The sequence below is a fragment of the Ochotona princeps genome, chromosome 24 (genome assembly GCF_030435755.1).
Source record: "Ochotona princeps isolate mOchPri1 chromosome 24, mOchPri1.hap1, whole genome shotgun sequence".
Lineage (NCBI taxonomy): Eukaryota > Metazoa > Chordata > Mammalia > Lagomorpha > Ochotonidae > Ochotona > Ochotona princeps.
This window is the reverse complement of record NC_080855.1, coordinates 26,216,846-26,244,511: the sequence shown is the minus strand read 5'-3', so window position 1 is coordinate 26,244,511 and position 27,666 is coordinate 26,216,846. Positions and strand designations below refer to the sequence as shown.

Below are 27,666 nucleotides of genomic sequence, written 5' to 3'. Positions count from 1 at the left end.
CCCACATGTAGGGCGGGGTGATGATTTCAGCACATGTACACAGTGTGGCTTAACACTTTCCTCTCCTTGTCATTACTTATATTTTTAAATGATTTATTTGTTGGAAAGAGAGAAAGCTCTTCCATTCCCTGGTTTGCTCCTCAGATGCACACACATCAGCTGGGCCTGGGCCATGAGGAAGCTGGGTGCAAGGGGACTCCCTGCTGGTCTCCCACACAGGTTGCAAGGACTCAATTACTTCAGCCACTGCCTGCTGCCACCCAAGGTGCACATTAGCAGGGAGCTGGAATTGGAAGAGGAGCCAGGACCTTCTGGTACCTCCTAGTACCTTTTAGTACCCTCTGGAACAGCTGCATGTTTCCTGAGCAGCAGCCTAACCATGGCACCAAACACAGTCCTGCCTGGTCATGGCTTTATCTTACACTTATCTTGGCGATGGATGGCCAGCACCTGGAAGAGGGACCATGCACCTCTTCACCCAGCAGCTGAGCCCCAACAGGTCACAGCAGCACGCTCTCATTCAACAAACATTTGCTGATTGCAAGTCCAACAAGACTAAACGGGATACCTTAAGGGCATGTCCTAGGCCTGGCGGTTCCCGTGACTCTGAGGCCAGCAGGTGGGACGCACTAAACCAAGGCTTGCCGAGTACGTCAGTGAATGCACAGTAAGTGCATCTACCCCTCTCCAGGCCGGAAGAAAGCATCTTGATGCTCACAGCTTGGGTACCTCTTTTAACCCGGTCTGCTGCTGGTGTTAACCCCAACACTAACTTGGTAAGACCCGGGAAAACTAGACATTGGTTAAAGCAGGGTTGGGGAAGGAAGTGGCCTCCAGAAGAGACAATAAAAGCCCTGACTCCAGTGAGACGAGCCCCTGCAGCTAGCAAGTGGCACTGAGTGCTAATGAATGGTTTAACGTACATGTAATTAATAGGTTGTCTGTGACATTTCTCCTAAGTTGGTATTAGTGACAATTAACACGTATTAAGCAATTTGTCTGGTGTGGGACTTAATTTCATCCTTACAACCATCTTATACAAGATGGGAAATCTTACTGTGTGTAGACACGGGAATAGACTTAAAGGCGCACACACGCTTATTTGAGATCATCCCGCAGATGGGGGCTGGGTTCAAACTCAGGTTCTACCCTGCCTGGCCTGAGATGGGCACCTGCCATGTATGGCTCCTGAGCTCCTGAAGCATAGCCAGCCTGGACTGTAGAGTGCACATGGGAATGTGAAGACGCCAGATGGGATGGGAAGCCGTAACAATGACACTTCTCTAACCATTCTTTCTGGATGCCATGCTGACCTGACTGAGACTGCACACAGCCACCAGGATCTGCAGGGTCAGAATTTGCAAATGCAACTGTGGACTCAGAATGCTAGGTCTGCACTGAACCTGGATGCAAAGTTTTCTTTCTCTTGAGGCTACTGAGTGGGTAAAGCTGCCCCTGCGATGCTGGCCTCCCACATCTGAGAGTCAGATCAAGTCCTGGCTACCCTGTTTTCTGATCCAGCTCCCTGTTAAGTTGCCTTGGAAGGCAGCAGCAGATGGTCCAAACACAGTGTCTGCCACGCATGTGGGAGAGCCGGATGGAGTTCTGGGCTGCCAAGCTTTGACCTGGTTCAACTTGGGTTGTTGCAGCCATTTAGGCATGGAACCAGCAGGTGGAAGATCTTTTTATCATTTAAAATAAGGGACTTGAGCATCAACAGAATGTGGTACCTACCCAAGAGGGTGAGGGTGGGGGTCCTGGAACCCATAGGTTCTGAGGGATGTGCTGCTACTGCTGAACAGCAGGACAAGCTCCAGCAAAGACAACAGTCCTGGTGTCAGACAGACAGCTACGACCTCACCCGGTGATATGATCTTCAGGGGTCCTTGTTGTTTACACAGCTTCTCTTTCATCACGTGTTTTTGTTTGTTTGTTTTTTCTTTTTGGTGGCTGGCTTACCTCGTATTCATTGTTGTTGTACACACACTGGCAGGAAGAGGCGTTGATGCAGCTGTTGCGACTAAACACGAGGCCAGGGTCGCAGACACAGCCCGGCCGGCAGGGCGACTGGCAGCTGGGCTGGGGATGCTCGCAGGACGCAAGGCAGGCGCAGGACTCGTAGTGGGTATTGAGGGGGCAACTCACTGAGGAGAGAACATCGCCTCCATCAGGCCTCCCCCATTTCCCCAACTTTCCTCAGAGAGGCCTCCTGACTCTCTTTACCCCCAAACAAGTTCTGCTGTAAGAGGGGGGCCTCGAGGACTCCACCCTGGGCAGATGGAAGATCTGGTGCACGCTACAGCAGGAGCAGGCCCTGAAGCTTGGGTGGCAGCAGAGCCAGGCCTCAAGGCCTATGTGGGACATGCTGCCATGTCCACGGAGTGTCCAGGATGGCTAAATCTGTCTAGAGAGATAGCAGTCACCAGTGGCTGGGAGAAAGAGAGATCATGGAGTGACTGTGAGGCAATAGATCAATCCAGAATCATAAAGTGAGGATGATCACACCTCCTCGTGACTACATTTGAACTCACCTGTCTTAGGGCTGAATCAGAGCTCAAAATTAAACAAACAAATAAATAAGGTGCCTGACAATACTCACCCACTCCTGCCCTGCTGTCCAGCATCCCCACGACTGTACCTATCACTGCTGGGAATGCAAGTTGGCTTCTAGAAGCTTTCTTTTGCCTGACTCTGCCTAGGAACTATCTCTCACACACAGCTCTTTGGCCAACACCCCGCCAATCTCTTACCTATAGTACTTGGAGTTTGTGGAGATGTCACCAAGACAGTTGATTCAAGTGATGTGAGGGTGGAGCTGGCGGTCATAGGGGGTGTGGGTGGTTCTGTGGCAACAGTAGTCTCTTCAGTGGGGACAGTGGGTTGTTCTGTGGGGACAGTGGGTGGTTCTGTGGGGAAAATGGGCGGTTCTGTGGGGATAGTGGGTTGTTCTGTGGGGACGGTGGGTTGTTCTGTGGGGATGGTGGGTTGTTCTGTGGGGACAGTGGGTGGTTCTGTGGGGACAGTGGGTTGTTCTGTGGGGACAGTGGGTTGTTCTGTGGGGAAAATGGGCGGTTCTGTGGGGATAGTGGGTTGTTCTATGGGGACAGTGGGCTGTTCTGTGGGGACAGTGGGTGGTTCTGTAGGGACAGTGGGTTGTTCTGTGAGGACAGTGCGTTGTTCTGTGGGGAAAATGGGCGGTTCTGTGGGGATAGCGGGTTGTTCTGTGGGGACAGTGGGTTGTTCTGTGGGGACGGTGGGCTGTTCTGTGGGGACAGTGGGTTGTTCCGTGGGGACAGTGGGTTGTTCTGTGGGGACAGTGGGTTGTTCTGTGGGGAAAATGGGCGGTTCTGTGGGGACAGTGGGAGGTTCTGTGGGGACCTTGGGTAGTTCTGTGGGGACAGTAGGTGGTTGTGTGGGGGTAGTAGGTTGTTCTGTGGGAACAGTGGGAGGTTCTGTAGGAACCGTGGGTGATTCTGTTGGTTTGGTGACCCCTTCAAGAGGCACAACGTGGACAAATGAAGGATAGGTAGGAGTCACTGCTGGTCCAGGTGCTACAAAGAAAAGAGAAAATGATCACTCACACCTGACGGGCGCAGGTGGACTCAGGGGGAAGTGATTCACTCCTTCCACAGCCAATCCCCAACCTTCACTTAACCTCAACAGACACTGCACCTAATAAATGGTGGAGGGGCTGGCACTGCGGCACAACGGGTAAAGGTACTAGCTACAGTGCCACCACCCTGTATAGGCACTGGTTCTAGTCTCAGCTGCTCCACTTCGCTTCCAGCCTCCAGCTTATGGCCTGGGAAAGCAGTGGAGGATGATCCAAAGCCTTGGGACCCAGCACCTACATAAGAGACCCCAAAGAAACTCCTGAGCCTCAGGGGAGAGTCAGGGCAGGTTGCTCCCAGGCAGGACCACCTTCCTGAGATCTCAGGCTTCATCTTACCTTGGCAGGTCCCATGGTTGATCGAGATGGAACTCATAGCCACGACGAAGGCTGTGTTAGTCCCCCTGATAGCCTCAAAAACCAGCTGAAGGCAAATAGAAACAAAAATGGGCCCTCGGGCCCGGCAGCGTGGCCTAGCAGCTAAAGTCCTCACCTTGAATGCGCCAGGATCCCATGTGGGCGCCAGTTCTAATCCCAGCAGCTGCACTTCCCATCCAGCTCCCTGCTTGTGGCCTGGGAAAGCAGTGGAGAATGGCCCAAAGCTTTGGGACCCTGCACCCGTGTGGGAGATTCCTGGCTTTGGACTGGTGCAGCACCGGCCGTTGTGGTCACTTAGGAAATGAATCATCGGATGGAAGATCTTCCTCTCTGTCTCTCCTCTTCTCTGTATATCTGACTTTGTGATAAAAATAAATAAATCTTTAAAAACAAAAATGGGACCTCAAACTGCAGGCACCACAGGGCCATTTCTTGTCCTCTGCTGCCCGGGGACGCCAAGTTCATGTCTTGTCAACCTCCATTGTGCTTGCTGGGGCCTCAGACTGGGCAGCCCCCTGTTTGCCCCTCTCACCTGCATGGGCTGCTGATGTCCCGAAGGGATGGTGACAGAGGCGTTGTGCCAGTCAGGACTCTGTGACCCCACGCGGTTCCAAAGAGAAACTGGGGTGCTGCCTGCAGGACTCCCTAACAGGAGCTGGAGTGCAGTGCCCTTGCCCAGGCCATACATGTGGTAACTGAACTCCACACAGACGTCACCCGGTGCACAGAAGGGCCGGCTCACCAGCTGCACGGACTGCCCCGGCCGGGAGAAGGAGTCAGCTTCCATGTAGATGTAGTGGTGTGCTGGGCAGAACATGGTAGGAGCGGGGAGGTGGGGAGAGCAGCCAGGTGAAGGACTTGTCAGGGCAAGCATCAACATACCCTACATCATGGCATACCATTGTTGCCGCTCACATCTACCCCACGAAGGGAATCTGGGGCTGATTGTTGAGGAGCAGAGGGTTAAGCTGTGGCCTGGGTGCTGGCATCCCATATAAGAGAGCAGGTTCGAGTCCCGACTGCTCCACTTCTGATCTAGCTCCCTGCTAATATGTCTAGGAAGGCAGCGGAAGATGACCCAAGTGCTTAGGTTCCCTGCCACCCATAGGGGAGACCTGGATTGGAGTTCTGGGCTCCTGGCTTCAGCCTGGCCCAGCCCTGACTGCTGCAGTCATCTGGGAATGAATTAGCAAATAATACAAGATCTCTTCCTCTTTGTTTTTCCTTCCCTCTCTATCTCTCTGTAAAATGCCTTTCACATAAATAAAATTAATCTTTTTTTAAAAAGGCATGTTAAGAAAGAAAAAATACAGCTGAGGTCATGGATGTTTGAAGTCTTAGGCTCAAACAAGGTGTCTGGATTTTTCTAGGGGCTTCTGTGATCCCACAGCCACAAGAATATCCAACTGGGCCCGGCGCGGCAACCTAGTGGCTAAAGTCCTCGCTTTGAACGTGCTGGCATCCCATATGACACCGGAGCTAATCCTGGCAGCCCCGCTTCCCATCCAGTTCCCTGCTTGTGGCCTGGGAAAGCAGTCAAGAATGACCCAAAGCCTTGGGATCCTGCACCCATGTGGGAGACCAGAAGAGCTCCTGGCTCCTGGCTTTGGATCAGCTCAACTACAGCCATTGTGGTCACTTGGGAAGTAAATCAACAGGCAGAAGATCTTCCTCTCTGTCTCTCCTCTTCTCTCTATATATATATATCTGACTTTGCAATAAAAATAAATAAATCTTTATTAAAAAAAAAAAAAAAGAAAAAATCCTCAACTGACCCTACTCTGTTGCTTCCATAGCTCTAGCCCCATGGTGACTTCCCAGCAAACACCCACTGGCGAATGGCCACCCTGCCCAACAGCTCGCTCCAGGCACACCTGCCCAGTCCCCCAGCCAGCAGCCAACTCCGCACTCTGGCTTGACCACCGCTCCCCCCTCCCCAGCCTTCTCCTGGCTTACCTGCGTAAGGAGAGTCTCTCATGAAGTTTCTGTCCTGGATGAGCAGATCTTTGCTTGCCCAGGTCCAGTGCCCGCTGTCCTCGGATGATTGCAGCCAGTCACAGAAGGGGTGGGCCTCATCCTCAAAGTTACACTGGGGAAAGCTCTCTAGGACATGCGGGGGCAGGGGGCAGTGCTGGAGAAACTCTCTCCCTGGAGTCATACTCTCCCTTGCTCCACCTTCCCACCCGCCACCCCCAAACTGGGCCACAGGGTTGGGTCGGGGGAATCTCCCAGCACTGCTCTCACCCCCACAGGGAGCGATGCTGACAGCATCCACCGCCACAGCTGGCTCGGGGACATTTCCAAACATGCCCACCACGGTGAACTTAAGAGAGAGGCAGGGAGGAAGCAAGCTGAGCAGACAGGCCCAACCCCCAACAACCCCCCCCCCCACAGCCCAACTTTATTCTGATCTGGGACCCAGGCCCACCCCCCACCCCCCGCCGACCCCTGCTCCCTGGCTTCGGGTACCCAGGCCTTCAGTCTGTGTCCCCCGTCACTCCCCAGGGCTTGTACCTGTATCTGTCCAGGGCCTGAATAATTGACAGACACGAACTGCCAGCTGGGGTCAGGTTCGGCTGTGAACAGAGTGTGTTTCCGGATGCTTCCTGTGAAGAGAGAGGAATGAAACAGACAAGACCTTGGCTGACAGAGGAATCCCCCAAAATGCAAGCCTGCTTCCCTCTCACAGGCCTCCTCACCCTCCTCTCCACACCATGGCATAATCTTGCACCTGTCTCAGGTTTTCATGGCCTCTGAGGACTCCACAGCGACCGGACCCTGGGACCCGGTCACAGCTTGGAAGTCCCCCTGTGTCTCACCCATGACTTTGGCCAGGACGGTGAGCCCGACGCCTGGTGACTGGCCCCAGAGGACATAGTGAAAGGATAGGGTGAGGCAGCCGGCCGACTGGCTCAGGGGACTCAGGAGGACGGACTTCTGCCCCGGCTTTGCATTCTTGGGGTCCAGCAGCATGTAGAAGCCATCTGCCAAGGACAAGGCTGGTAAGGTGGACTGGCTGCGATGGGGTCAATTCTGGCAGAAAGGCCAGGGGGATCCCAGGAAGGGTGGGGAACGTGGCAGCCCTGGGGGCGACAGAGCCTTCCAGTCAGGTAGCTCTGAGCTGGGTCCACTTCCAGGTCGCTGGACGCGGTCCAGCCCTCCAGGAAGCGCCTGGGTCTGCTAAGGGCTATGGTGCCGCTGCCATAGGACGAGCAGGTGCCAGAAAAGGGTCCCCTAGGGCCACCGCCTCTCCCTTTTCTCGGTCCTCCTCTCTTCCCTCAGACACAACCGCTCACCCACCAGGGTGACAGAAGGTCGGCCCCACACTGAGAAGCACGTGGCTCCCAAACTTTCCCGCCACCAACTCAGCCAGCCAATCAGCTTGAACCTGGCTCAGTGACGCAACTGGTAGCCAAGGGCAAAGAGGAAAGTCGAGACTCTGATTGGTAGGGTGTACGCATGCACGTTGGAAGACCTCACGCTGAGACCAGGGTCAGCGTGTCAGGGTCAAGGGTGGGAAGGCTGAGAAGCGGCGGAAGAGAGCTGTAACAGGGCAAGGACCCGGGTGGGCAAGAACAGAGAGAAAGGGTCTGGAAAGGAGAGGAATGGGGAAAACCAGGGGTCCAAGAAGTCAGGAGAGAGAAGGTGGGGGGTGTCAGAACTTTCTAGAAGGCACCCTGGAGCTTGCATGGGACTGGGGTGGACATTTGTGGAGTTAAGTGAGAGAAAGGAGGAAAAACATGTGGAGATACTGCCTAGCAGCAGAGCTCTGTAACCTATGTCTTGGCTTCAGGAACTGTCGCCACCTCCTGCTGTACACTGTTTGCCTGCTTTGTGTACTGAGTTTGTGGGGCTGGCGTGGTGGCAAAGCCCGCTAATCCTCGACCCTGTGGCACCGGCATCCCTACGGGTGCCAGTTCATGTCCCGGCTGTTCCACTTCCAATCCAACTCCCTGCTTATGGCCTGTATACTGAGTTCTCTCAAGTGCCTAGGTAGGCCATGCCTGGCCCTGTGAATGAGCGAGTGAATGAGGGAGGAAGGCAGGAGGGAGCATGTCAGCGGATATGACTTCTGGGGTGTGCTTCCTGCAGTGGAGCGTGAGGCTGCAGGGCTTGTCCCCCCTCCCCCCAGAGCACTCCAAAGCAGCCATTGTAGGGTGTGCAGGGGGGCTCAGGCAGCGAGAGGAGCGGGCAGGATGGCTGGTACTCACTGCCTGGGCTGGAGTAGTCGTCCTGAGGCCCCACACCTGGCACCCCTGAGTTCCCTGTCTTCTGGGTCCATTTGGCCCCAGAGGTGGTAGGCACCCAGCTCCAGCCACAGAGATCATTGAGTATGTCGAAGTTGCATATTTGCATCATGCAGACTGAAAGGAAGAACACACAGGAGGAAGGAGATGGCTCGTAATAGCACACTGCTGTCTGGGGCCGGAATACGGTGCTTCAGTCTGGGTTGCTATTGTGAGCCACGCTAGGGGGCTGAGGCAGGGCACACTTTGAGCCAGACGTGGCCTCACTGCCTTGCAAGGACGCGGTTAGGGCAGGTGGAGAAACCCACCTGGGCCTCACTTTCTTCATCACACGGTGTCTGTCCTTTCCCTCGTGGAATTGTAAGTTAGGGCATGTGAGTGCACAGAACATCTGACCCAGCCCCTTGGTTGAGTGTTTTGTTCTTTTCACCGGCTTCTGGACTTTTCTTTCCCTTGAATGTGCTCCCTGGAACTTGTAACATCAGCTCATTCTGGGTGGTCAGGGTAATGGACAGGGAAACAGAGGCAGGATCCCACGGCCAGCTAGAACCGCCACCTTGCTGTGATGTGGGGTTTTCAGTGATAAAGTCAGGCCAGCCACCCATTTACATGTATAAGAGCTGAACGAGATGTGGGACAGACTAGACCAGTCTGCTGTACAAGCACGGGAACCAGGGACGAGCCTGGTGGGGGTTATTGCGGGTCACTCCGACTAGGCTGTAGCTCCCGGTAGTGTACGTGAAGGCCAAGTGTGTGGTGGGCAGGACCGACTGGGCTGCAACACTCATTGCTTTGTGTAAAAGAGGGCTGGAGACAGAACTGACCCAGCAATTGCAACCACTGGCATGTGCATAAGCCAATTGGGGTGACAGACTGTGCCGGCCCTGTATTGGTGAGCAAGAACCAGGTCTGGGATCATCTCAGATGAAGTTTCTGTGGAGATCTCCCCAACTGAATTGCTGGACTCAGAACCCCAACCATGGAGAGAATTAAAGGTTCCATGGTCTGACCGTGGAGTGCATGTGTCAGAGCTGGGCCTCCTTAGTGACTTAGATCATATTCACATGGAGTGCACATGGAGGATATGGCAGTACATTGGAGTCTACAGAGGACACCTGGTACATTACAGAGGACAGAGGACGGAGGACAGAACAAATCAGTCTACTACCCCAGGCCAATGTTGGCAGTGAGTAACTGGGCAAACAGAGACTGTAAGGTAGACTGTGTCACCCAGTGGATTCTGGAGATTTCATTGTGCTTGGAGTGGTAAGATTGACAGTAATTCGAAACTGCTGAGTAGGACCCTCAGAACATGCCCCACATTGGGGATCCTGGGGTGGTGTTGGGTGGCTGGACCCAGGGTGCAGAGGTGTTTGGGAGGCTGGGTGTGGCCTTTCCCTTTATCTCTCCCCTTTCCCCAGATACAGGAAGGAAAAAGAAGAGAATGTGGAAATGGTAATCTCACCCATCTTCCTGTAGCCCTTGACCCTAATCACCCTAATCAACTATCATCACAAATAATAAAAATCATCACAAATAATAATTTAAAAAAAATCAGGCTAGCCAAATGGTCCCTTTGGAGGTGATGTCACTCTGACTTCAGGTTCAAAGCTGGGCCACCAGAAGGGTCAGAGATGTGGCATGCCAAGGCAGCAGAAAGCTCCTAGCTATACAGCTTGGAGACGCAGGTGTCCTGGACCCTGAGGGAGCCTGGTCCCCTGACAGGAAGGACAACCAACTCACTGTGATTGCAGGTGCCCCGCTTGATGGAGAGGGCGTCCAGAGCGATGTCTAGGTAAGTGGTGGTGCCCCGGGTGGCCTCGAACATGATCTGTGGGGCAGAGGTCAAGGTGCTGAGTTCTGTGAGCCCCTGGGCAGGGACCTCCTTATCCTTCCTGAATTCCAGTGACTCAGCCCCTCATACCTGCTTCCCCAGGACCGCCCCCTCCCAACTGGACCTCCCGCTGGGGTGCCTGGACTGTGCCTCACCCGGCTGGGCTGGGCAAGCTCTGCAGGCATGGTGACGGTGGTGGGCATCCAGGAGGGGCTCTCTGTGTTGGTGTGCTTCCAGAGCACACTGGGGCGCTTGCCCTGCGTGCCGCTGAGCAGCAGCAACCGTAGCTGCGCCCCCCACGACTGCCCGAACATGTGGTAGGCGAAGTGCACACACAGCGGCCCTTGCTCCCATAGGTCGGGGCTGCGCAGGCGGGCCACCCCGCCTCGGCGGAAGTTGTTAAAGTCCATGTGCAGGTAGTAGCCATCTGGGGAGGCAGGGTCGGGTCAGACGAGCTAGCCTACCTACCCTCTTTCCTCAGAGCCCAGGTAGCCGCCTCCCGGCTCCCTTCACACAGGGGAACGAACCCACGCCCAATGCCCAGGCCAACCGTCCCCCACCAGGATCCTCGAGGCATCCTGCAGGCCCCTCACCTCCATCAGGGTACCCTCCAGTGGGTCCAATGGTGCCAACTGGGGAGGGCCCACTGGCCCGAGTCCAATCCCCATCATCTGCAGATACTTGGGACCAGTCGCAGAGAGGCCTGGAATCATCCTCAAAGTCACACTGAGTGAGAACAGCTGGGAGGGAATGACCACTGTGAGAGCAGAGTGTGCAGGGCGCAGGGGGAAGGGCACAGGGCACAGGGCAGGCCGCACTGGGATACGGGGTCAGCAGAGCGCTAAGCTGGGAGAAGGCTGCCACTAAGATTGGAGGTCCAGATCTGGGAGAGGGGCCTTCAGGAGGAGCTGAAGGCTAGGCAGGGGACACGGTTGTGGAGCAGGGGTGGGGAGCTAACAAGCTGGGTCTGCCAAGTGCAGATGTTGTTTGTTCAGGCTTCTGCATGGCTCTCTCCCCACTGCATCGCTCAGGGGCTGTTTCTTGCCTTTGATCCTTGTCTGCCTTTGCCCCCTGCCCTGGGGTAACCACACCTGGAGCTGAGAGGGAGGGGCCCAGCAGTGCTGGTTCCACTCACGGTTGTGCTTGGAACCTTGAGAGATCACCTTCCATTCCAGCGACTCCTGCCTCTTTGGGCTTGGTTTGGAGGGGGGAAAAAAGGCAGCCCTTGGCCCCAGCCAGCAAGATGAGTCTCAGGGACCGAATCCCGCTGCTCCTGCGTGCTCCCTGAGGAGGTGCTCTGCACTTGGGATGCAACCTCCTGGCCTAGAGCTGTTGTCTGGCTGTTTGAAGTACCCCCCTCCCTTCCCCACAGCACCCCGGGCCCCCATGAGGAGATGGCTCCCAGTGCCTGGGAATTCTCGCTCAGTGCCCACATCTCTCCCTGAGGTCTGCTTCCTTTGGCTGATGGTCTTTTTTGTCATAGTCCAAGTCTTCCCCCAGGGAGTATAGACATCATTGGGTCCCAGGTTGCCAAGTGAACCCCTAAATGGCTAACGCTGAAAGGACCCCACAGCCTGTCCACCTCCTCTCGGCAGCCACACCTCTAGGACCGTGGGCCAAAGGGCACCATCTGTTGTTCTATAGGATCCTGTTCAACTTGCTCACATTCCCCTAGGCCAATGCCAGGACCCCGGCCAGCCATCCTCTGTGCTGCCCACAGTCTCTCTGGGCAGTCGGGTTTTTATATACACTTTTTCAAGGATTCTTTATCCTTCTCTTGCAGCTTTAGCTCTGCCTCCCCAGCATGGCACCTCTCTGTTTATGTTTATATATAGCTCTGTCCCACTTCCAGAAGCCCATCTTTAACTTCAGGCTCTTGGTGGGCCAGTGTGCCACTTTGGCACAGTAGAGACCCACTTGGAAGCCTGCATCCCATCCTGGAGCGCCTCGGTTCCCGTCCTGCCTTAGTGTCCACTACCTGCTGATATGCGCTCAGGGCGGCAGGCGAGGGCTCAGGACCTGGGCCACAAACACCGCATGGGAGACCCAAATGGAGTTCCAGGCTTCAGCCTGGCCCAGCTCTGCCTATTGCAGGTGTTTGGGAAATGAACTGCAAATGGAAAAACCTATCTTTGTCTCTTGTTATGTATCTGTCTCTCAAGCTTTCAAATAAATATGAATAAAACTTAAAAAAAAAAAAAAAACTCTCCAGAAGCCAGTGTGGTGGCATAGCTGGTATTAATGTTAACATCTCACAACGATGACATCTCACAGAGTCCCACCTGCTCCAGCTCAATTCAGCTGCCTGTTAATGCGCCTGGGAAAAGAGTGAAAAATAGCCTAAGTGCTTGGGCCCTTACACCCATGTGGGAGACCAGAAAAAAGCTACTGGCTTCAGATTGGCCTTTGTAGCCATTTGGGGAGTGAACCAGTGGCTGGAAACGCCATGTGTCTCTCCTCCTCTCTGTAAAGCTGCCTTTCAAATAACTAAATAAATTTTTAAAACAGAAAAAATGAACGAACACTGCAGGCTCTGGGGCTTTGTGATTCAACCCTGTTTGTTGCTGTTAATTAGTCACCCTTGCTTGTCCGTCCTCAGCTACCCTGTCGCAGGGTCATTCCTTAGCCTTCCCTCCCCTTGTAGCACCCTCGAAAGCTGCTTCTCAGCCGGCAGCCCCTCCTCAGCCGGCAGCCTCTAGCTTACCACTGCCCCCAGGGACCCCAAAGACACCGAAATGAACCCAGCTTACCCTTCGGAGGCAGACAGGTGGCCCGGGTCCTGGGCAGCCCCCAGTAGCAGCAGCAGCGCCCAGACCAGAGGAGCCATGGGGAACCTGGAGGCGGCTCTCAGGGGCGGGGAAGGGCACAGCACGGAGTCTCTGTGCTTCTATATACCCCTGATGCCCCTCGCCTGGCGTCCTTCCGAAGCTGCCATGGGAAACACTGGGAACCGACTACCGGGAGGGCTGGCTTGTGTGGACTCCAAAGGAAGAGCTGTAACGTGGAATCAAGGGGAAGACCAAGGAGCTGGAGGCTCCAAGGATCGTCTCTGGAAAGAAGGAAGTATGTTTGAAAAGGTATGTACTCGCCAAAGGGTCCCAGAGTGGAGACCCTCGGGCGTCTAGATGGAAGGGGACCTCAGGGGAGGCACACAGAGCCCTACAGAAGGCATGTTGGGAAATTTCAGAGGATGGGAATGAAGCGGAGATCCGCAAGCCTTTCAGGCAGCAGCCAGGGACCAGGGTCCGTTTGGCATTGCGGCTTTCCCGTGGCAACCACACATTCTAAGGGGGCGTGACATTGTCTGCAGAATTCCAAGGAAAAGTCACTGGAAGCCTAGAATTCTATAACTGGCCACAGCTGCTGAGGGACTGGGGTGTGAAGTGCAGGGAAGGTCTGAAAACGCTCCCAATGGGTCAAGAGCTGAGAAGCTGAGGGAGAAGCAGCCAACACACGCCGGAAACAGTTGGCTTTCTCAGCCCTGAGGAGTGCTGACCAAAGCTGCCCTGTGGGCCAGCCACCCACTTCCCCAGCTCTCTGCTGATGCGCCTGGGAAGGCAGCAGAGGACAGCCCGAGTGCTGAACCCCTGTCGTTCATGTGGGAGACCCAGATGAGGCTCCTGGCTCATGGCTTTAGCCTGGCCCAGCCCAAGCCATTGCGGTCAGATGGGGAGTGAACCAATGAACAGAAAATAATCTCTCTTTCCCTCACCTACTCCTTCTCTCTCTGTCATTCTTTCAAATAAATAATGATTTTTTTAAGATTCACTTATTTTTATTGGAAAGGCAGATTTACAGAGAAGGAGGGACAGGGGAAAAGATCTTGCATCCACTGGCTCACTCCCCAAGTGGCCTCAACAGCCACAGCTGAACTAATCCGAAGCCAGGAGCCAGGATCTTCTTCTAGGTCTCCCAGGAGTCTCAAGGCTTAGAGCCGTCCTCTACTGCTTTCCCAAATCATAAGCAGGTAGCTGGAAGGGAAGTGAAGCAGACAGGGTATGAACTGGTGCCCATATAGGATCCTGGCGCATGCAAGGAGAGGACTTGAACCATAGGCTACTGTGCTGGCCCAGAAAGGCAGATTTACAGAGAGAAGGAGAAAAGAAAGATTTTGCATCCACTGGTTCGCTCCCCAAATGGCTGCAATGGCCAAAGCTGAGTTAATCCAAAGTCAGAAGCCAGGAGCTTTTTCTAGGTCTCCCACATGGGTGCATGGTCCCAAGGCTTTGGGATGTCCTCTACTGATTTCCCAGACCACAAGTAGGGAGATGGATGCAAAGTGGAGCAGATGGGATATGAACTGGTGCCCAGATGGGATCCCATATTGCAAGTAGCAGTATAACCAACTGTGCCATGACACTGGACCCAAAATCCCTATCTTTGACCCAATATTTTCTTTCTAGGAATCTTCCTGCAGAAATCCATGTATATTTGCAAAAAATGCATACAGATACTTTAAAATTCTCTGAGCTTTTTTTATGAAAAGAGAACGTATTTCATGAATTTATTTTTATAAATATTTTTTAAAGATTTATTTTTATACAAAAGGCAGATTGGCAGAGAGGAGATAGTACAGAGAAAGGGGAGAGAGATATCTTCCATCTGCTAGCTCACTCTCCAAATGGCCACAACAGCTGGAGCTGAGTTGATTGGCCCAGCTCCAGCCGTTGTGGCCTCTTGGGGAGTGAATCAGTGGACAGAAGATCTTCCTCTCTGTCTCTCCTCCTCTTTGTATATCTGACTTTCCAATAAAAAATAAATAAATCTTTAAAAAAAATGAGTGGCATGCCTCAGAAAATTAAAAATAGAGTCAGCATATGATCCAGGAGGTGCAAAAAATAAGTGAAGCCGAGTAGCGAGACATACCCATGATGGCCAACAGGTGGCAGCACTCCTGGATGAGCATGGGCAGTGTCAGCTATCCATACAAGGGGCTAACTCCGCCTTCGCCAGGAAGGTACTCTTGGGGTTGTGTTAACAGGCAGAACATTACGCCAAAACAAAACAAGACTGGCCCAGCGCGGTAGCCTAGCAGCTAAAGTCCTAGCCTTACACGCACTGGGATCCCATATGGGCGCCAGTTCTAATCCCGGTGGCCCCATTTCCAACCCAGTAGAGGATGGCCCAAAGCCTTGGGATCCTGCACCTGCGTGGGAGACCCAGAAGAAGTTCCTGGCTTCAGATCAGCACAGCTCCAGCTGTTGTGGTCACTTGGGGAGTGCAACATCAAACAGAAGATCTTCCTCTCTGTCTTTCCCCTCTCTGTATATCTGACTTTCCAATAAAAATAAATAAATACTAACAACAACAACAAAAAAAGAGGAAATCACAACAAACCCATACTGTAGGAGGCCACTTCTTGAAATTCCAGGAGCACCCAATGTGGAGAGACAGAAAGGAGACTGGCGGTTGTTGGTGGGGAGGAGTGAATGTGGAAACTTTAGCAGGACTTTGGTTTGTTTGGGGGAAGAGAAAATTCTAGAGGTGGTAGTGATGTTCACAGAACCACAGAGTTGATGCACTTAATGCCATTGAACTGCATGCTCCAAAATAATTTAGACAGGGTGGGCCTTTTCTTTAAAGGACTTACTTAGTTTTCTTTATTATCATTATTGTTTTAGTGTAAAGTCAGCTATACAGAGAGAAGGAGAGACAGAGAGGAAGATCTTGCATCCACTGGCTCACTCCCCAAGTGGCCGCCACGGCCAGAGCTGATCTGATCCAAAGCCAGGAACCAGGAACTTCTTCCAGGTCTCCCACACGGGTGCAGGGTCCCATCCTCGACTGCATTCCCAGGCCTCAGGCAGGGAGCTGGATGGGAAGCGGGGCTGCCAGAATACAAAAAGGTGCCCATATGGGATCCTGGCATGTGCAAAGCAAGGACTTTAGCCACTAGACTACCAAGCCGGGCCCTTATTTTTCTTTTAAAGACAGAATTGGAAAGCAAGAAGGAGAGAAATCATCCATCCACTGGTTCACTCCCAAATGGCTACAATGGCTGAGACTGGGGCAGGCTGAAGCCAGGAACCAGAAGTTTCTTTCATGTCTCCCACGTGAGTGCAGGGGCCCAAGGAGAGAGATTGAGAACAAGAGAGAGAGAAAAAGACTGTCTTCCACTCACTGGTTCACTTCCCAAAAGCCTACAACAGCCTGGGCTGAAGCCAGGAGCCAGAAATGCCACGTGGGTCTCTCATGTAGCTGGCCCCAGGGACCCTATGTCATCTGCTGTCTTCCCATACCTGGAGGCTGGGACTGGATGGGAATTGGAGCAGCTGGGATTCAAACTGTGATCTGATACAGGATGCAGACATGACAGACAGGGTTCTACCCCACTGTGTCATGATACCTTCCCCCAAGTAATTGACTTCTTTGAAAGCAAACGCTACTGAGCTAACCTGAGCCCAGATGTCTACACCCCGTCATGCCCAGCTGTTCCCCAAATCAGCAGATTCATTTCCTTTACCTGGGGGCAGCCCCATCCCACCCCCTCCCACACACATCACAGCGTCACTTCTGTTCCCAGATACCTGGTCTCTGACCCTCACACTCTCCTGAGTGGCCAGGGAGGGGTTGGCACAGGAAAAGAGTCACAAAGCTGCAGGGCAGTCCCCCAAGACTTCTACCACTGCAGAGAGGTTGGACAGCTGAGTCCGGGACCACAGGAGGCCCCTCCGCCTGCCACCAGCACAGGCTCAGTTCCTTTGCCCAGCCCCCCTCCACACTGGGTCAGCTGGGTAGCCACAGAGGGCCACAGCCAGGAAATAGTTAACCAGAGAAAGGCGGCAGGAGACAATGGACTCTCTGCCCCTGCTGGTTGGGCAATGAGACCTCTGCCTGCATTTGCTGACCTCCTTTGGTCACAGTGGGAAGGTCACCGCTTGGAGGTGGGGGTTGGGAGACTAAAAGGGAGGCAGAGAGGAACCTCTGGGTACAGTGTTTTGGGGATCCAGGAATAGGCAAGCCTCCTCCCTCCCCCAGACTGGTGGCCTTGACAAGACTGGAGCTGCAGAGGCCCACACTATGGGGTGTGGGAAGCACCCTGGGACCACTCCAGAGCCCAGTCCTAGCTTGGCTGAGTGTCCTTGGCGCTTGGCCTGCCCATTCTGAGCCTCAGCTTTCACATTCGCTCAACACAGTCAAGGTGTTTGAAAACTGTGATAAAAAATCAGGAGCAGGTTTTGCAGCATCTGGGCCTTTGAGAAACTGCTGTTGTGTGGTTTTCTCTCACCAGTATTCTTTCATAATGTCCCCATCATGATGGAATTTTAGAAAACTGAGCGACAACCAGCTGGAAATAATATTAACATCCAGGTTAGATTCAGGCAACTAACAGATCCTGTTTAATTTGTTAAGGCTTTTATTTGAAAGGCAAAGCAATCGAACAAAGAGAACGAGAAAGAGCAACCTTCCACCTGCTGGTTCACTCTATAAACATCTGGAACAGCCAGGGCCGGCCCTGTGTAAGCCAGGAGCTCCATCCAGGTCTCCCACGTGGGTGGCAGAGATCCAAGCCCTTGAGCCATCGCCTGCTGCTTTCGGGGTGCTGGGGTGCTGTATCAGAAGAGGAGGCACTTTGGTGTGGGGTGTGGGCATCTCAACGGCCACCAGGCCATAAAGCTAACTCAGTACCATCAGCGAGACTGATACACTGTGTGTTTCTAGAAAGCTGTGAGCCAGGGCCGGGCAGGTGCCTTGGGTCAGTCTGAATGTTGTGCCAGAGAAGGCCAGGGTCGGGATGCTGGTGTTGACATGGGGACAGTGGCTGGCGCTGGTGCTGGGAGCCACAGGGCAGGGTGGACAGAAGGTACTTCTGTTCATCCAGGGAAGAGTGGGAGGCAGGGACGGGGAGGGGGTGGAATGTGAGGAGACAAGCCTGAAGCCACCTCTACCGTGGCTGCTTGAGTGCTGCCTGCTTCTCCTGTCTGCCTTCTCCCCGGTGATCCCTGGACTGGGCTTCCATTCCCAACCCGGATGAGGGCTTGGTCTCCTACTCTGCCTTCCCCTGCCTTTCTCCTGCTCCTAGAGGGAAAATGAGAGAATTTCCAAGAAAACCCCTTGGGAGAGGCTACACCCACTGCAAGTAGAAGGGCATGCATCAGGCTTTGTGACTGCTGATTCAGGGCTATACTGCGCTGGCCCCTGGCCTTAGCAAGAAGCCAGAAGAGCTGACTCCATTTGGGGCTGGCCTTGTGACACCACCTGCCATGCTGGCGTAGTGTATGGGTGCTGTTTTGAAATCCCCGGCTACTCCACTTCCCATCCAGCTCCCTCCTTCTGTGTGTGCCTGGGAATGCATGGGCAGAAGCTCCTGGCTCCTGGTTTCAGCCTGTTGTAGCCACCTGGAGAGTGAACCAGCACAGATGGAAGATCTCACCGTCCTTCTTTGTCATCCGAACTTTCAAGTGAATAAGCAAATCTTAAACATTCATGTTTAATTTTCAGTTCTGTGCTTATTAGCTAAATTCTGAAAGCTTCAAAACACGTCTATGAGGCACGTTCAGCAGCAGCCTTCGTGGGAAATCCCTTCCTTACCCAGTCACAGGCAGTAGAAAGGGACGAGCCAGAATCGGGTGCCTCGTGGGAACGATAATACACGGTTGTACTGAAATGCATTGGGTTAGAACGGAAGGATCCGATGGCTGTTTCTCTAACAGTTCCCAGTAGGGCCTACAGAGGGCACTGTAGCCCAGGCGCCGATTTAGCAAGAGTGAAAATTCTCTTCCGGTTCCGCCCTCTGGCTGACTCCTCCCCCCTTAGCCCCACCTCTATTCCCCATACAAACACCAGGCAAATACCATTCAACCTCCCCAACCTTCCAGTAAATTTTCCTGCCACAGATTGCAGCATGCTCTCCTCTCTCCGCACGTTTAGGGGGGCAAGCTACCTTCTCTACACTTTTTGATGTGCTCCTAAGCAAAAAGACCGGCCCCTGCCTTCCAGAGAACTTAAAGGAGTTTGCAGAAAACAGAATTAAAACATAAGTTCATGTCGATGCAGTCTTTGAAATCTATGCATATTTTCTTCATAATATACATTTCCCATGAACTGTTTGAAGGCTTTTCATATACATGGGTTTGGGTTTTTTTTTTTTTTTTTTTTTTTTTTTTTTGCACCAAAATACTTGCCTTTAAAGGAAAGGTGTATTTGTTTTATTTATTTGGGAGATAGAGATGAGATGAGGAGACAGGGCTGTGCTGTCCTCTGCCACCGGGGCTGCAGGCCAACGTCTGGAGCTGGGACTCTCACACGGGTAGCCATCACCGAGGGCTTGAGCCATCAGTGTTTGCAGTAACAGGAATCTGGAACTGGGAACGGAGCCAGAGCTTGAGCTGGCAGGTGACAGATGGCTCCTAAATGTGGGTCCCCACCCTAAATGGTTCCCTGGCGTGGCCCGTTTACTCCTCATACAACGCTCTGAGAAAGCTCCCATCATTCCTGCCATTCCTGCCACCTGCCCGCGTGTGCGTCAGCAGGTAGCTGGAGTCAAGCCTGCAGCTAGGCTCCCTGGTGGAGGCCGGGTTTGCTCAGCCAGACACCTCCCAAACTCATCCTCTAATTCCACACTCTGTTTGAAAGTCCCCTTGCATGGAATAAAGGCCAGGTCTGGCCACCTGGCATCGTGTGGTAGCATCTTCAGCAGTCTGAAATCCTTGACAACATAAAGATTAAAACTCAAAGAGGAACCAAGGATGGACCATTCCTTCGTCCTGTGACCGTGTTCCTGCCTGGGAGGGTAGGGGAGCAGGCAGGGATGATGGGGAAGGAATAAGCAGATGCGGGGCAGGATATGGAGACATCGGGAGGGACCCGTTTTCTTGAGCTTGAGCAGGTGACTTCATTTCTTTCTCTTTTTTAAGATTCATTTTTATTGTTATTAGAAAGCCAGATTTACAGAGAGGAGATACTGAAAGAAAGATTTTCCATCCGTTGGTTCACTCCCCAAATGGCAACAACAGCTGGAGTTGAGCCAATAGGAAGCCAGGAGCCTCTTCTGGGTCTCCCACACGGGTGCAGGGTCCCAAGGTTTTAGGCTGTCCTCGACTGCTTTCCCAGATCACAAACATTAAGCTGGATGGGAAATGGAGCAGCTGGGACATGAACCAGCACCCATATGGGATTCTGGTGCTTGAATGTGGAGGATTAGTCTGTTAAGCCACGGCACTGGCACCATTTCTTTTTTAAAAACGTATTTGAAAGGCAAAGAGAGAAAGATCTTGCATTTGATGGTTCACTCCCTAAATATTCTCAAGAGCCAGTCATGGCCGGATCGAACCCAAGTCAGGAACTAGGAACTCAGTCTGGGTCTCCCCTGTGGGTGGCAGGAACCCAAGTCCTCGAGGCACCCCCTGCTGCCTCCCATGCCTCACCCTAGCAGGATGCTGGCACCAGGAAGCAGGGCCTGGATTTGAACCCCACACTGCAGTAGAAGACACTTTGCCTCTGTGCTGAGTGCCTGTCCCCACTTGACTTCATCTGTTCCATGGGAATGGCAGCAGGAACTTTCTCAAACAGGTATGTGGCCAGGTCCTGCTGGGCAGCACTTGGCACACAGCAGGTACTCAGTCGGAAATCCCTCAGGATGAGGCTTAGAGCCTCCGGTCCAGGCAAGGAGAGAGGGCAGCCGCCTCCACAGGGACACATTGCAGGCCGGGAGACTGACGCTTGTGCAGGAGGACACGGCCTGGGGCCTGCTTCCTGGTCCTTGCTGGGAACCACAGTTGGCAGAGGCTTGTCCTGGGTACCTGGCAGCTGCCTACCCAGAGATAGCCTTGAATGGGGCCACCTTATTGACCGGCGTGGGCAGAGCTCATGGCCTCAAGCCTGGTGGGGTCAAGGGGTCAGATAGGCTGTGTGAAGCTGCACGTAGGGCCCAACCCCTTCCACCGCTGATTTCCCAGACCTGACGTGCTGGGCTGCCGGGGTAGGGGGCTCCAAGCCCAGGGAAATAGGGCTTCCGGGGAAGACAGAAAAGCCCATGTGGGTGGTATCAGTTCTTGGCAGTAAGACTGGAAGATATACAAAATGCGGACCCCCCATGAGAAGCAGGGACCAGCCCCCATCATGTCTGCATGGCTGTCCCAGCCCTGTTGGCCACAGCAGGTGCCTGTCCCAGCAGTCTCTGTGAGACATGGAGAACCAACGACGCACCACCTCAATTCTCCTGTCCATCCTATCCCTGCTTGGTGGGTGCAAAACCACAATGTATGTGCCTCCCAAGTTTGTCCAGGTGTCACCATTCAGCAAGGCATCAAGTGAGCTTGACTGTGCCCCAGCATGGCTTTCTCCTTGAGTTCAGATCTGACCTCTGCGTCCCTCCTTCCATCTCAGTCCTCTGAGATGTTACTGCTAGCCCTGGAGGGTCCATGAGACAGGCTGGCGTGGAGGCAACAGCCCCATGGCAAGAGGTGGCAAGTGGCTGGGGTGCGGGAAGGCACGGCTCAGGCGGAGGCGGTCAGCGATGTGGTGGCCGTCATGTGTCTGGTCACCTGTCACCTCTCCGGCAGACCTGCCCTGTGTACAGCTTCAGCTTTCCCCGGAGGAAGTTGGAGTAGATGCGGAAGAGCTTGCACAGAGTATCCACAGCAACCGTTGGGAGTGGAGCAGCCGAAGGGGCTGCCTCTGGAGTGGAGCCGGCTTCCTTCTGTGGGAGGTAGAGAGCGGGAAGTCACCGCAGGCCACAAGGGACATGCGGGGGACGGGGCTAGGATGGAGTGGGGGCATCTCATCCCTTTTAATTAATTACTGTATTTGCAAGACAGAGTTACAAAGAGGAGAGACAGAGATGACTGCAATGACCAGCCAGCAGCCAGGAGCCTGGAATTCCATGCTGGTCTCCCGAATCAGGTGCAGGGGCCTGAATACCTGGCCAGGTTCTGCTCCTCTCACTAGCAGTGAGCTGGATGGGAAATGGAGCAGCCGGGACTTGGAACCAGCACCCGTGTGGGATGCTGGCAAGGGCTTAACCCACTAGACTCCAATGCCCGCCCCCTCCCCAATACTCTTCTCAACTTTTGGGAAGGGCCAGCGGGGTCCCCTGGCTCACCTGCACTCCCAGCGCCCGGAGCAGGGAGGTAAGGCTGCGTAAGCCACTGACAGCTTTGTCCACATGGAGCTGCAGGGTCTGCGGTGGCTGGGAGGAGTTGGCCAGCAGGGCCTGGCCCCGCAGCATGGCTTCCGATAGCAGGGACAGGCCCTGCCAGACCTCTACAGCGTGGGGCCCGGCCTAGAGGGAGCACAGCCCAGCAGTCAGCTGACCCAGGCCCCTGCCCTCCTCCTACCCTACAGCAGTCCCATCACCCCAGCAGAGCAAACAGAAGCTCCGCCCCTAGGGTTTGTTGAGTGAATGAATGACGAAGCCCTCCTCTCAGCAGCTGCATCTCCCCCCCCCCTTTTTCTCTCCCCTCGTCCTTCCCAAGGAGGAGTGCCCTGGAAGAAGGATGGGCTCACCTCCACCTTCTTCCAGTCGTGGAAGTTGACCTTCGTGTCCGGCACTGTGATGTTTTCCCCGAAGCTGCAGCCTGCAGCACAGTCCATCTGAAACGGTCCAGCCCGGCCGTCAGCCACGCTAGTTGGCTCGGCTTTGTGCCCTTGCCTAGCATCCAGATACACTTTGGGCACCACCCACCTCATCATTGCTGAGATGGAGGGTGGTGAGAAGAACTGCCCACCTACACCCTGAGCGGGAGGCCAGCAAGGAATCGCGACTCCTGGAGAGACACCCCCTCCCGGGAGACCCGAGGGTGCTGGCGTGGCAAAGGGGGCCTCACCGTGGCATTCTCAGCCTCCCTGGCCTCCAGAATGTAGCGCTCCAGGACGCGGCTGTCACAGATGAGGCGTGGGGGGGCGCATAGGGCCGGGAGGCCCAACGGGAGCAGGAGCCAGCAGAGCCGGGGCAGCAGGGCCAGGCATCCTGGAAGACAGTAGGGCGCGTGTGACGGCAGGCGCGCAGAGCAGGGAGCGGTGGGCTCCGAGGGGTCGCGGCCCGCCCCTTCCCCCGGCGCCCGGCGCCCGGCTGCCCCAACCTGGCGAGCGCTCTGGCGCTGCCTCCCTCGCCTTCATTCAATCTGCCCGCCGCCGCGCCGCCGCACACCCCACCCCCAGCTACCGGCATCCACTTCTCCGGCCAAACTTCAATCCCCGAGTGCAGAGGCGGCCCCTCTCGCGGATCGCGGTTTTAACTCCAGGACCCAGGTATCAGCTTCACAACTTGCTCCCCACCCACCGAGCAGCTCCTCTTCTCCTCCCCTCCCCCCATCTTGGCCCCCAGACCTTGCGCCCATTCACGCGGACGCCCCAAGTTCCGTGGCACGTGGAGGCTGTCCCACCCCCCTGCTCTCCGGGCTCCTGGGCGAATCGCAGGTCCTTGATCCCAGCCACGTCCCGGGCGGCAAATCCCTTCTTAAACAGGGGCCCGGCTGGCGGGTAGCTCCCGGAGCCCGCGACACTCACCGCGCGCCCCCATCTCCGCGCCGCGCCGGGACCCTCAGCGACCTGGGGCTCTGCTGGAGCCCTCGCCGGGAGCCCTCATCCCGGGACGCTGTCGGGCAGGGACCAGCCGCTCGGGGATCAGTGTCCAGGGGTTACGGGCCTGGGGTCGGAGGAGAACCGGTGCGGTGGCCCGGGCCAGGGTCTGTGAGGCCGACGCGCCGCAGCCACCGGAGGGGTTGGCCCGGGGACTCTGCGGCTGCGGCCGGGGGTCGGGGCTGTTATCTGCATGTGTGCGTGCGCCGGTGGGGGTGGGGGTGAGGCTGTGTGCGTGAGGGGTCGCCCGGGGTGGGGGTCAGTTGGGGTCGGAGCAGGGGGCAGGACGCCTGGGTCTGGGGCTGCGCCGGCGCGCGTGCAGGGCAGGGTCCGCCCCGGAGCCTGGGTTCGGGGAGGGGAGCGCAGCTGGTGCGCTCCCGGGGGAGCCTCGGACCCTGGGACAGCGGTGCCCTTCTGAGCAAGGCTACGAGAGGGCGCCGCAAGCTCCGGGCACAGCGGGCTCCTGTGTTCGCCAGAAGCCGGGCCAGCTCCGCTGAAGCTCAGCTCAAATTTCCCACACATGTTCTGAACCGGATGGGGACAAACCGAGCTAGAAGTTGAGGCTTCTGACCACCAATCCCCTCGCCCCTTCCCGTGCTCCCCCTCCCAATCCTCCCTTTCCAGGACCCTGAAACATTCAGGAGAGCGCTTTTTAGGCCCTGGGGCACACAGGCATGTTTCCATCTGTTTTTGTGACCCGTGATATGGGCTTGCTGGAAAAATTCTGAGCAATTCAGGAAGAGCGTGCCGGGATGGAGGCTGACCGCCTGCCGTGCAGCGGTTTCTCAAACCTTGAGCCTCAGTGGTCAGACCTGTCTAGTGGGTGTGACAGAGAAAAGCCACACCTCCCGCCGGTCATGAACGCAGGGAATTGTGCAGGGCACTTCAAACGCATCATGGAAAAAGGAGCTAAAGTGTGTCTGTTTGGACACCAAACAGTCTGAAATCCCTGCGGATGGGCAGGTTCTGCAGGTTCGGAAGAGTTCATGGAAACTGGAATTAGGATAACACTGTGGGTAGATTTTGAAAGCTTTTGCAACAAAATAAACATCTCATTCTGTTTTCTACTCTTTTGAAGTCCTCCGATATATCTGCTCCTTCTTGCCCAGTGGCATGCTGGTAGAGATACTTCAGTGGTGTCTTCAGCGCCTATTTTGTACATGATCCTTGTTACATGGTTAGCAAGACAGAAAGATGTTTTGGAGCCTGATGCCATGGCTCAGTTGGCTAATCTTCACCCTTCAAGCTCCAGCATCCCATATGGATGATGGTTCATGTCCACTTCCCATCCAGCTCCCTGCTTGTGGCCTGGGAAAGCAGTGGAGGATGGTCCAAAGCCTTGGGACCCTGCACCCATGTGGGATACCTGGAAAAGGCTCCTGGCTTCTGGCTTTAAATCAGCTCAGCTCCAGCTGTTTTGGTCATTCAGGAAGTGAACCAGTGGATGGAAGATCTTTCTCTTGGTCTCTCCTTCTCTATATAACCCTGCCTTTCCAATAAAAGTAAATGAATCTTTTAAAAAAGAGATTTGTATAAAGAGAGAGAGAGATTTGTTTATTTTTTATTGGAAAGGGAATTACAGAGAGAGGAGAGACAGAGATCTTCCATCCACTGATTCACTCCCCAAATGGTTCCAATGACTGGGGCTGAGCCAATCTGAAGCCGGGAGCCAGGAGCCTCTTCCAGGTCTCCAACGTAGGGTTGTGAGCCCAAATACTTGGGCTGTCCTCTGTTGTTTTCCCAGGTGCATTAACAGGGACCTGGATCAGAAGTGGAGCAGCCAGGACTCAAACTGACACTCCATTATTGGATGCCAGGCCCGAGAACTCTCATCATGATTTGCCTACAACCCCAGGGTTATGTCGGCTTCACCAGGACATTCTGGTGTTGTTTGACTTTCGGGGATTTTCTGATTTTTTTGTTTCTGCTTTTTAATTGATGAGTCCACTGTGGCACAGCGAGAGAAGCTGCTGCCTATGGTACTGGGATCCCAAAACGGAGCCCAAGTTCAAGTCCTGGCCACTCCACATCTGATCCAGCTCCCTTCTGATGGCTTGGGGAAAGGAGTGGGAACTGACCTGTGTGCTTGGACCCCTGCCACCCCTGTGTGAGACCTTGATGGAGCTGTAGGCTCCTGGCTTCCACCTGGCCCAGCACTGGCTGTTGCAGCCATCAGGGGAGTTAATCAGTGGGTGCAAGATCTCTCTCTCTGTCTCTCTTCTCTGTAACTCTTCCAAATAAATAAATCTTAAACACACACATACACAAACAAGCCAGTGACTCTCAAATGGCAACTGGGGATGTGCCCAACTGGGGCACAGAGGGTGCGGGTGTTGTGGGGTGCTCAGGGATGCCAGCGAGCCATAGCAGGCTGCGTGGGTGTCACAGGGAACCACAATTTCAAAAGGGCTTGGACAGAAGAAGAGAGTCAGGGCTATGGCTAGTGAGTTTCTGGGGGGACGTCAGACTTGTCTAACTCCCTTGAGCCCCACTCCCCTGGCTCCAACTCATTTCCAACCTGGTTGGGGTCCTCCCCAGACATGCAGTCCCAGCTTGCAGCCTCCTAGCCTGCTCCCGCTCCCTGCACAGGGCCCAGCTGTGGGACACACACATGCACACACGTACACACACATCGGCATGTGCACTCTCCTGACCCCACTGCTCTCTGGGTCCTGCTCTTCGGCCCCCCCTGCTCCTGCGTCACTGCCCTGACCTGAGGGCTGGGCTGGACTCAGCCTAAGCCCTAGGGTGGAGAGGCTGGGCTGGACTCTGCCTAAGCCCTGGGGCAGAGAGGCTGGGCTGGACTGGGCCTGAGCCCAGGGAGAAACGGCTGGGGGTGGGTGGGGGAGGAGGGAAGCCTCTGGGGCCTGTCCCTTTCCTTGCACTAACTTGCTGGAGGATCCCAGGGCAGGGGGTGAGGCTGACCGCCACAGGGCAGGGAATCTAGCTCTGAGACAGGTTTTTTGGTTTGTTTTGGGGTTTTTGTTTTTGTTTTGTTTTGTTTTGTTTTGTTCGAGGGGGTGGGTGAGAGCTGCAACTGCAGCTTGAGGGAGAAGAGGGTTGCAGGATATGGTGTGCCCCACAGTCAACCCTGACATGCCAACCCTGACATGCCCCTAATCCAGTTGGGGTGGGCTGCCCAGCATCCATCCTCTGCTGGGTGCTGACCTAGTCAGGTCACTTTTGCTGTACCCACCAGGGTAGCCAGGAACCTGCCATTGTTCCCCATTGCCTTAGAACTCAGACCCTCTCTGTCCCACCAAGAGCCAGGAGTCTCTTCCAGGTCTTCCATGTCTCAAATCACTTGAGCTGCTTTCCCAGGTGCATCAACAGGGAGATGGATTGGAAGAGGAGTAGCTGGGACTTGAACTGGTATCCATATAATACATTGAATGCTGGCATGGCAGATGGTGGCTTCACATGCTGTGCCACAATGCAGGCTTCTTGCCCTCTTAAAGCCCAAACCCAAGCACTGCCTCCTCCAATGAAGACTTCCCTGATCCTCCAGCAAGAAGTAACTGCCTCCCTCCTCACTGCCACAATTGACATACATACCTCAGGCCCCTGGCTGCCTGGCCCACCACATACAGCTGTCATTCTTAAGCAATGCACAACTCCAGGAGGCCCGGTGCCTGCTTTGGGTCATCCTGCACATGTCGCCAGTATTGTGTGGCCCTCTCACTCCACACTCCTCAGTTAGAGACCCAGAGGTCTGTGGTAGGGAAGCAACCACACCTGCTCAGCCCTGGGGTCCTGGGGACTTGGGAGGCCTCCACTCATCTTCCGGTCAGGCAGGGTCTGGGGTCGGCTGTGACAACAGGCCAGCAGGGGTGGAGGCAGGCGCTGGCCCACAGCTTCCTCCTGGCAGCCAATTCGGAGAACATGTCCAAGGAGAGGCAAATTTACAGCCCCCCAGAGCCGTCCCAGGCCCCCGGCTGCACGGAGGCCCAGCTGCCTGGAGTCAAGCTGGGGAGCAGGGGCCCCCTGGCTCTCTCCTTTCTCCTCCTCCCCTCCCTCCCTCACAAGCAGTGGCTGCTGAATCAGGGTTCCGTCTGTGACCCAGAGGACTTTCTGTG

General features: G+C 54.8%; 2 protein-coding genes across 2 annotated transcripts in view; both read right to left on the bottom strand.

Annotated features, from left to right (window-relative positions):
- The window catches only part of ZAN (zonadhesin), a 33,233-nt gene extending 20,138 nt beyond the window's left edge, over positions 1 to 13,095 (bottom strand). The window contains exons 1-14 of the mRNA XM_058680956.1: positions 12,820 to 13,095; positions 11,205 to 11,263; positions 10,663 to 10,809; positions 10,225 to 10,496; positions 9,979 to 10,066; positions 8,200 to 8,352; positions 6,808 to 6,972; positions 6,503 to 6,594; positions 6,233 to 6,311; positions 5,945 to 6,091; positions 4,521 to 4,792; positions 3,950 to 4,034; positions 2,751 to 3,551; positions 1,960 to 2,144 (exon numbers count right to left, since the gene is read on the bottom strand). Coding sequence (XP_058536939.1) covers positions 1,960 to 2,144; positions 2,751 to 3,551; positions 3,950 to 4,034; positions 4,521 to 4,792; positions 5,945 to 6,091; positions 6,233 to 6,311; positions 6,503 to 6,594; positions 6,808 to 6,972; positions 8,200 to 8,352; positions 9,979 to 10,066; positions 10,225 to 10,496; positions 10,663 to 10,809; positions 11,205 to 11,263; positions 12,820 to 12,896 — 2,622 coding nt within the window. The 5' untranslated portion in view covers positions 12,897 to 13,095. The remainder of the gene's footprint in view (positions 1 to 1,959; positions 2,145 to 2,750; positions 3,552 to 3,949; positions 4,035 to 4,520; positions 4,793 to 5,944; positions 6,092 to 6,232; positions 6,312 to 6,502; positions 6,595 to 6,807; positions 6,973 to 8,199; positions 8,353 to 9,978; positions 10,067 to 10,224; positions 10,497 to 10,662; positions 10,810 to 11,204; positions 11,264 to 12,819) is intronic.
- An 8,365-nt stretch (positions 13,096 to 21,460) lies between these two features.
- On the bottom strand, positions 21,461 to 23,531 carry EPO (erythropoietin). The gene is made up of 5 exons (XM_004586946.2): positions 23,519 to 23,531; positions 22,837 to 22,979; positions 22,517 to 22,603; positions 22,113 to 22,292; positions 21,461 to 21,710 (listed from the first exon to the last, which is right to left on the bottom strand). The coding sequence occupies exons 1-5, from the start codon at positions 23,529 to 23,531 to the stop codon at positions 21,552 to 21,554; spliced, it is 582 nt and encodes a 193-aa protein (XP_004587003.1). The 3' UTR covers positions 21,461 to 21,551.
- Positions 23,532 to 27,666: the final 4,135 nt, after the last annotated feature.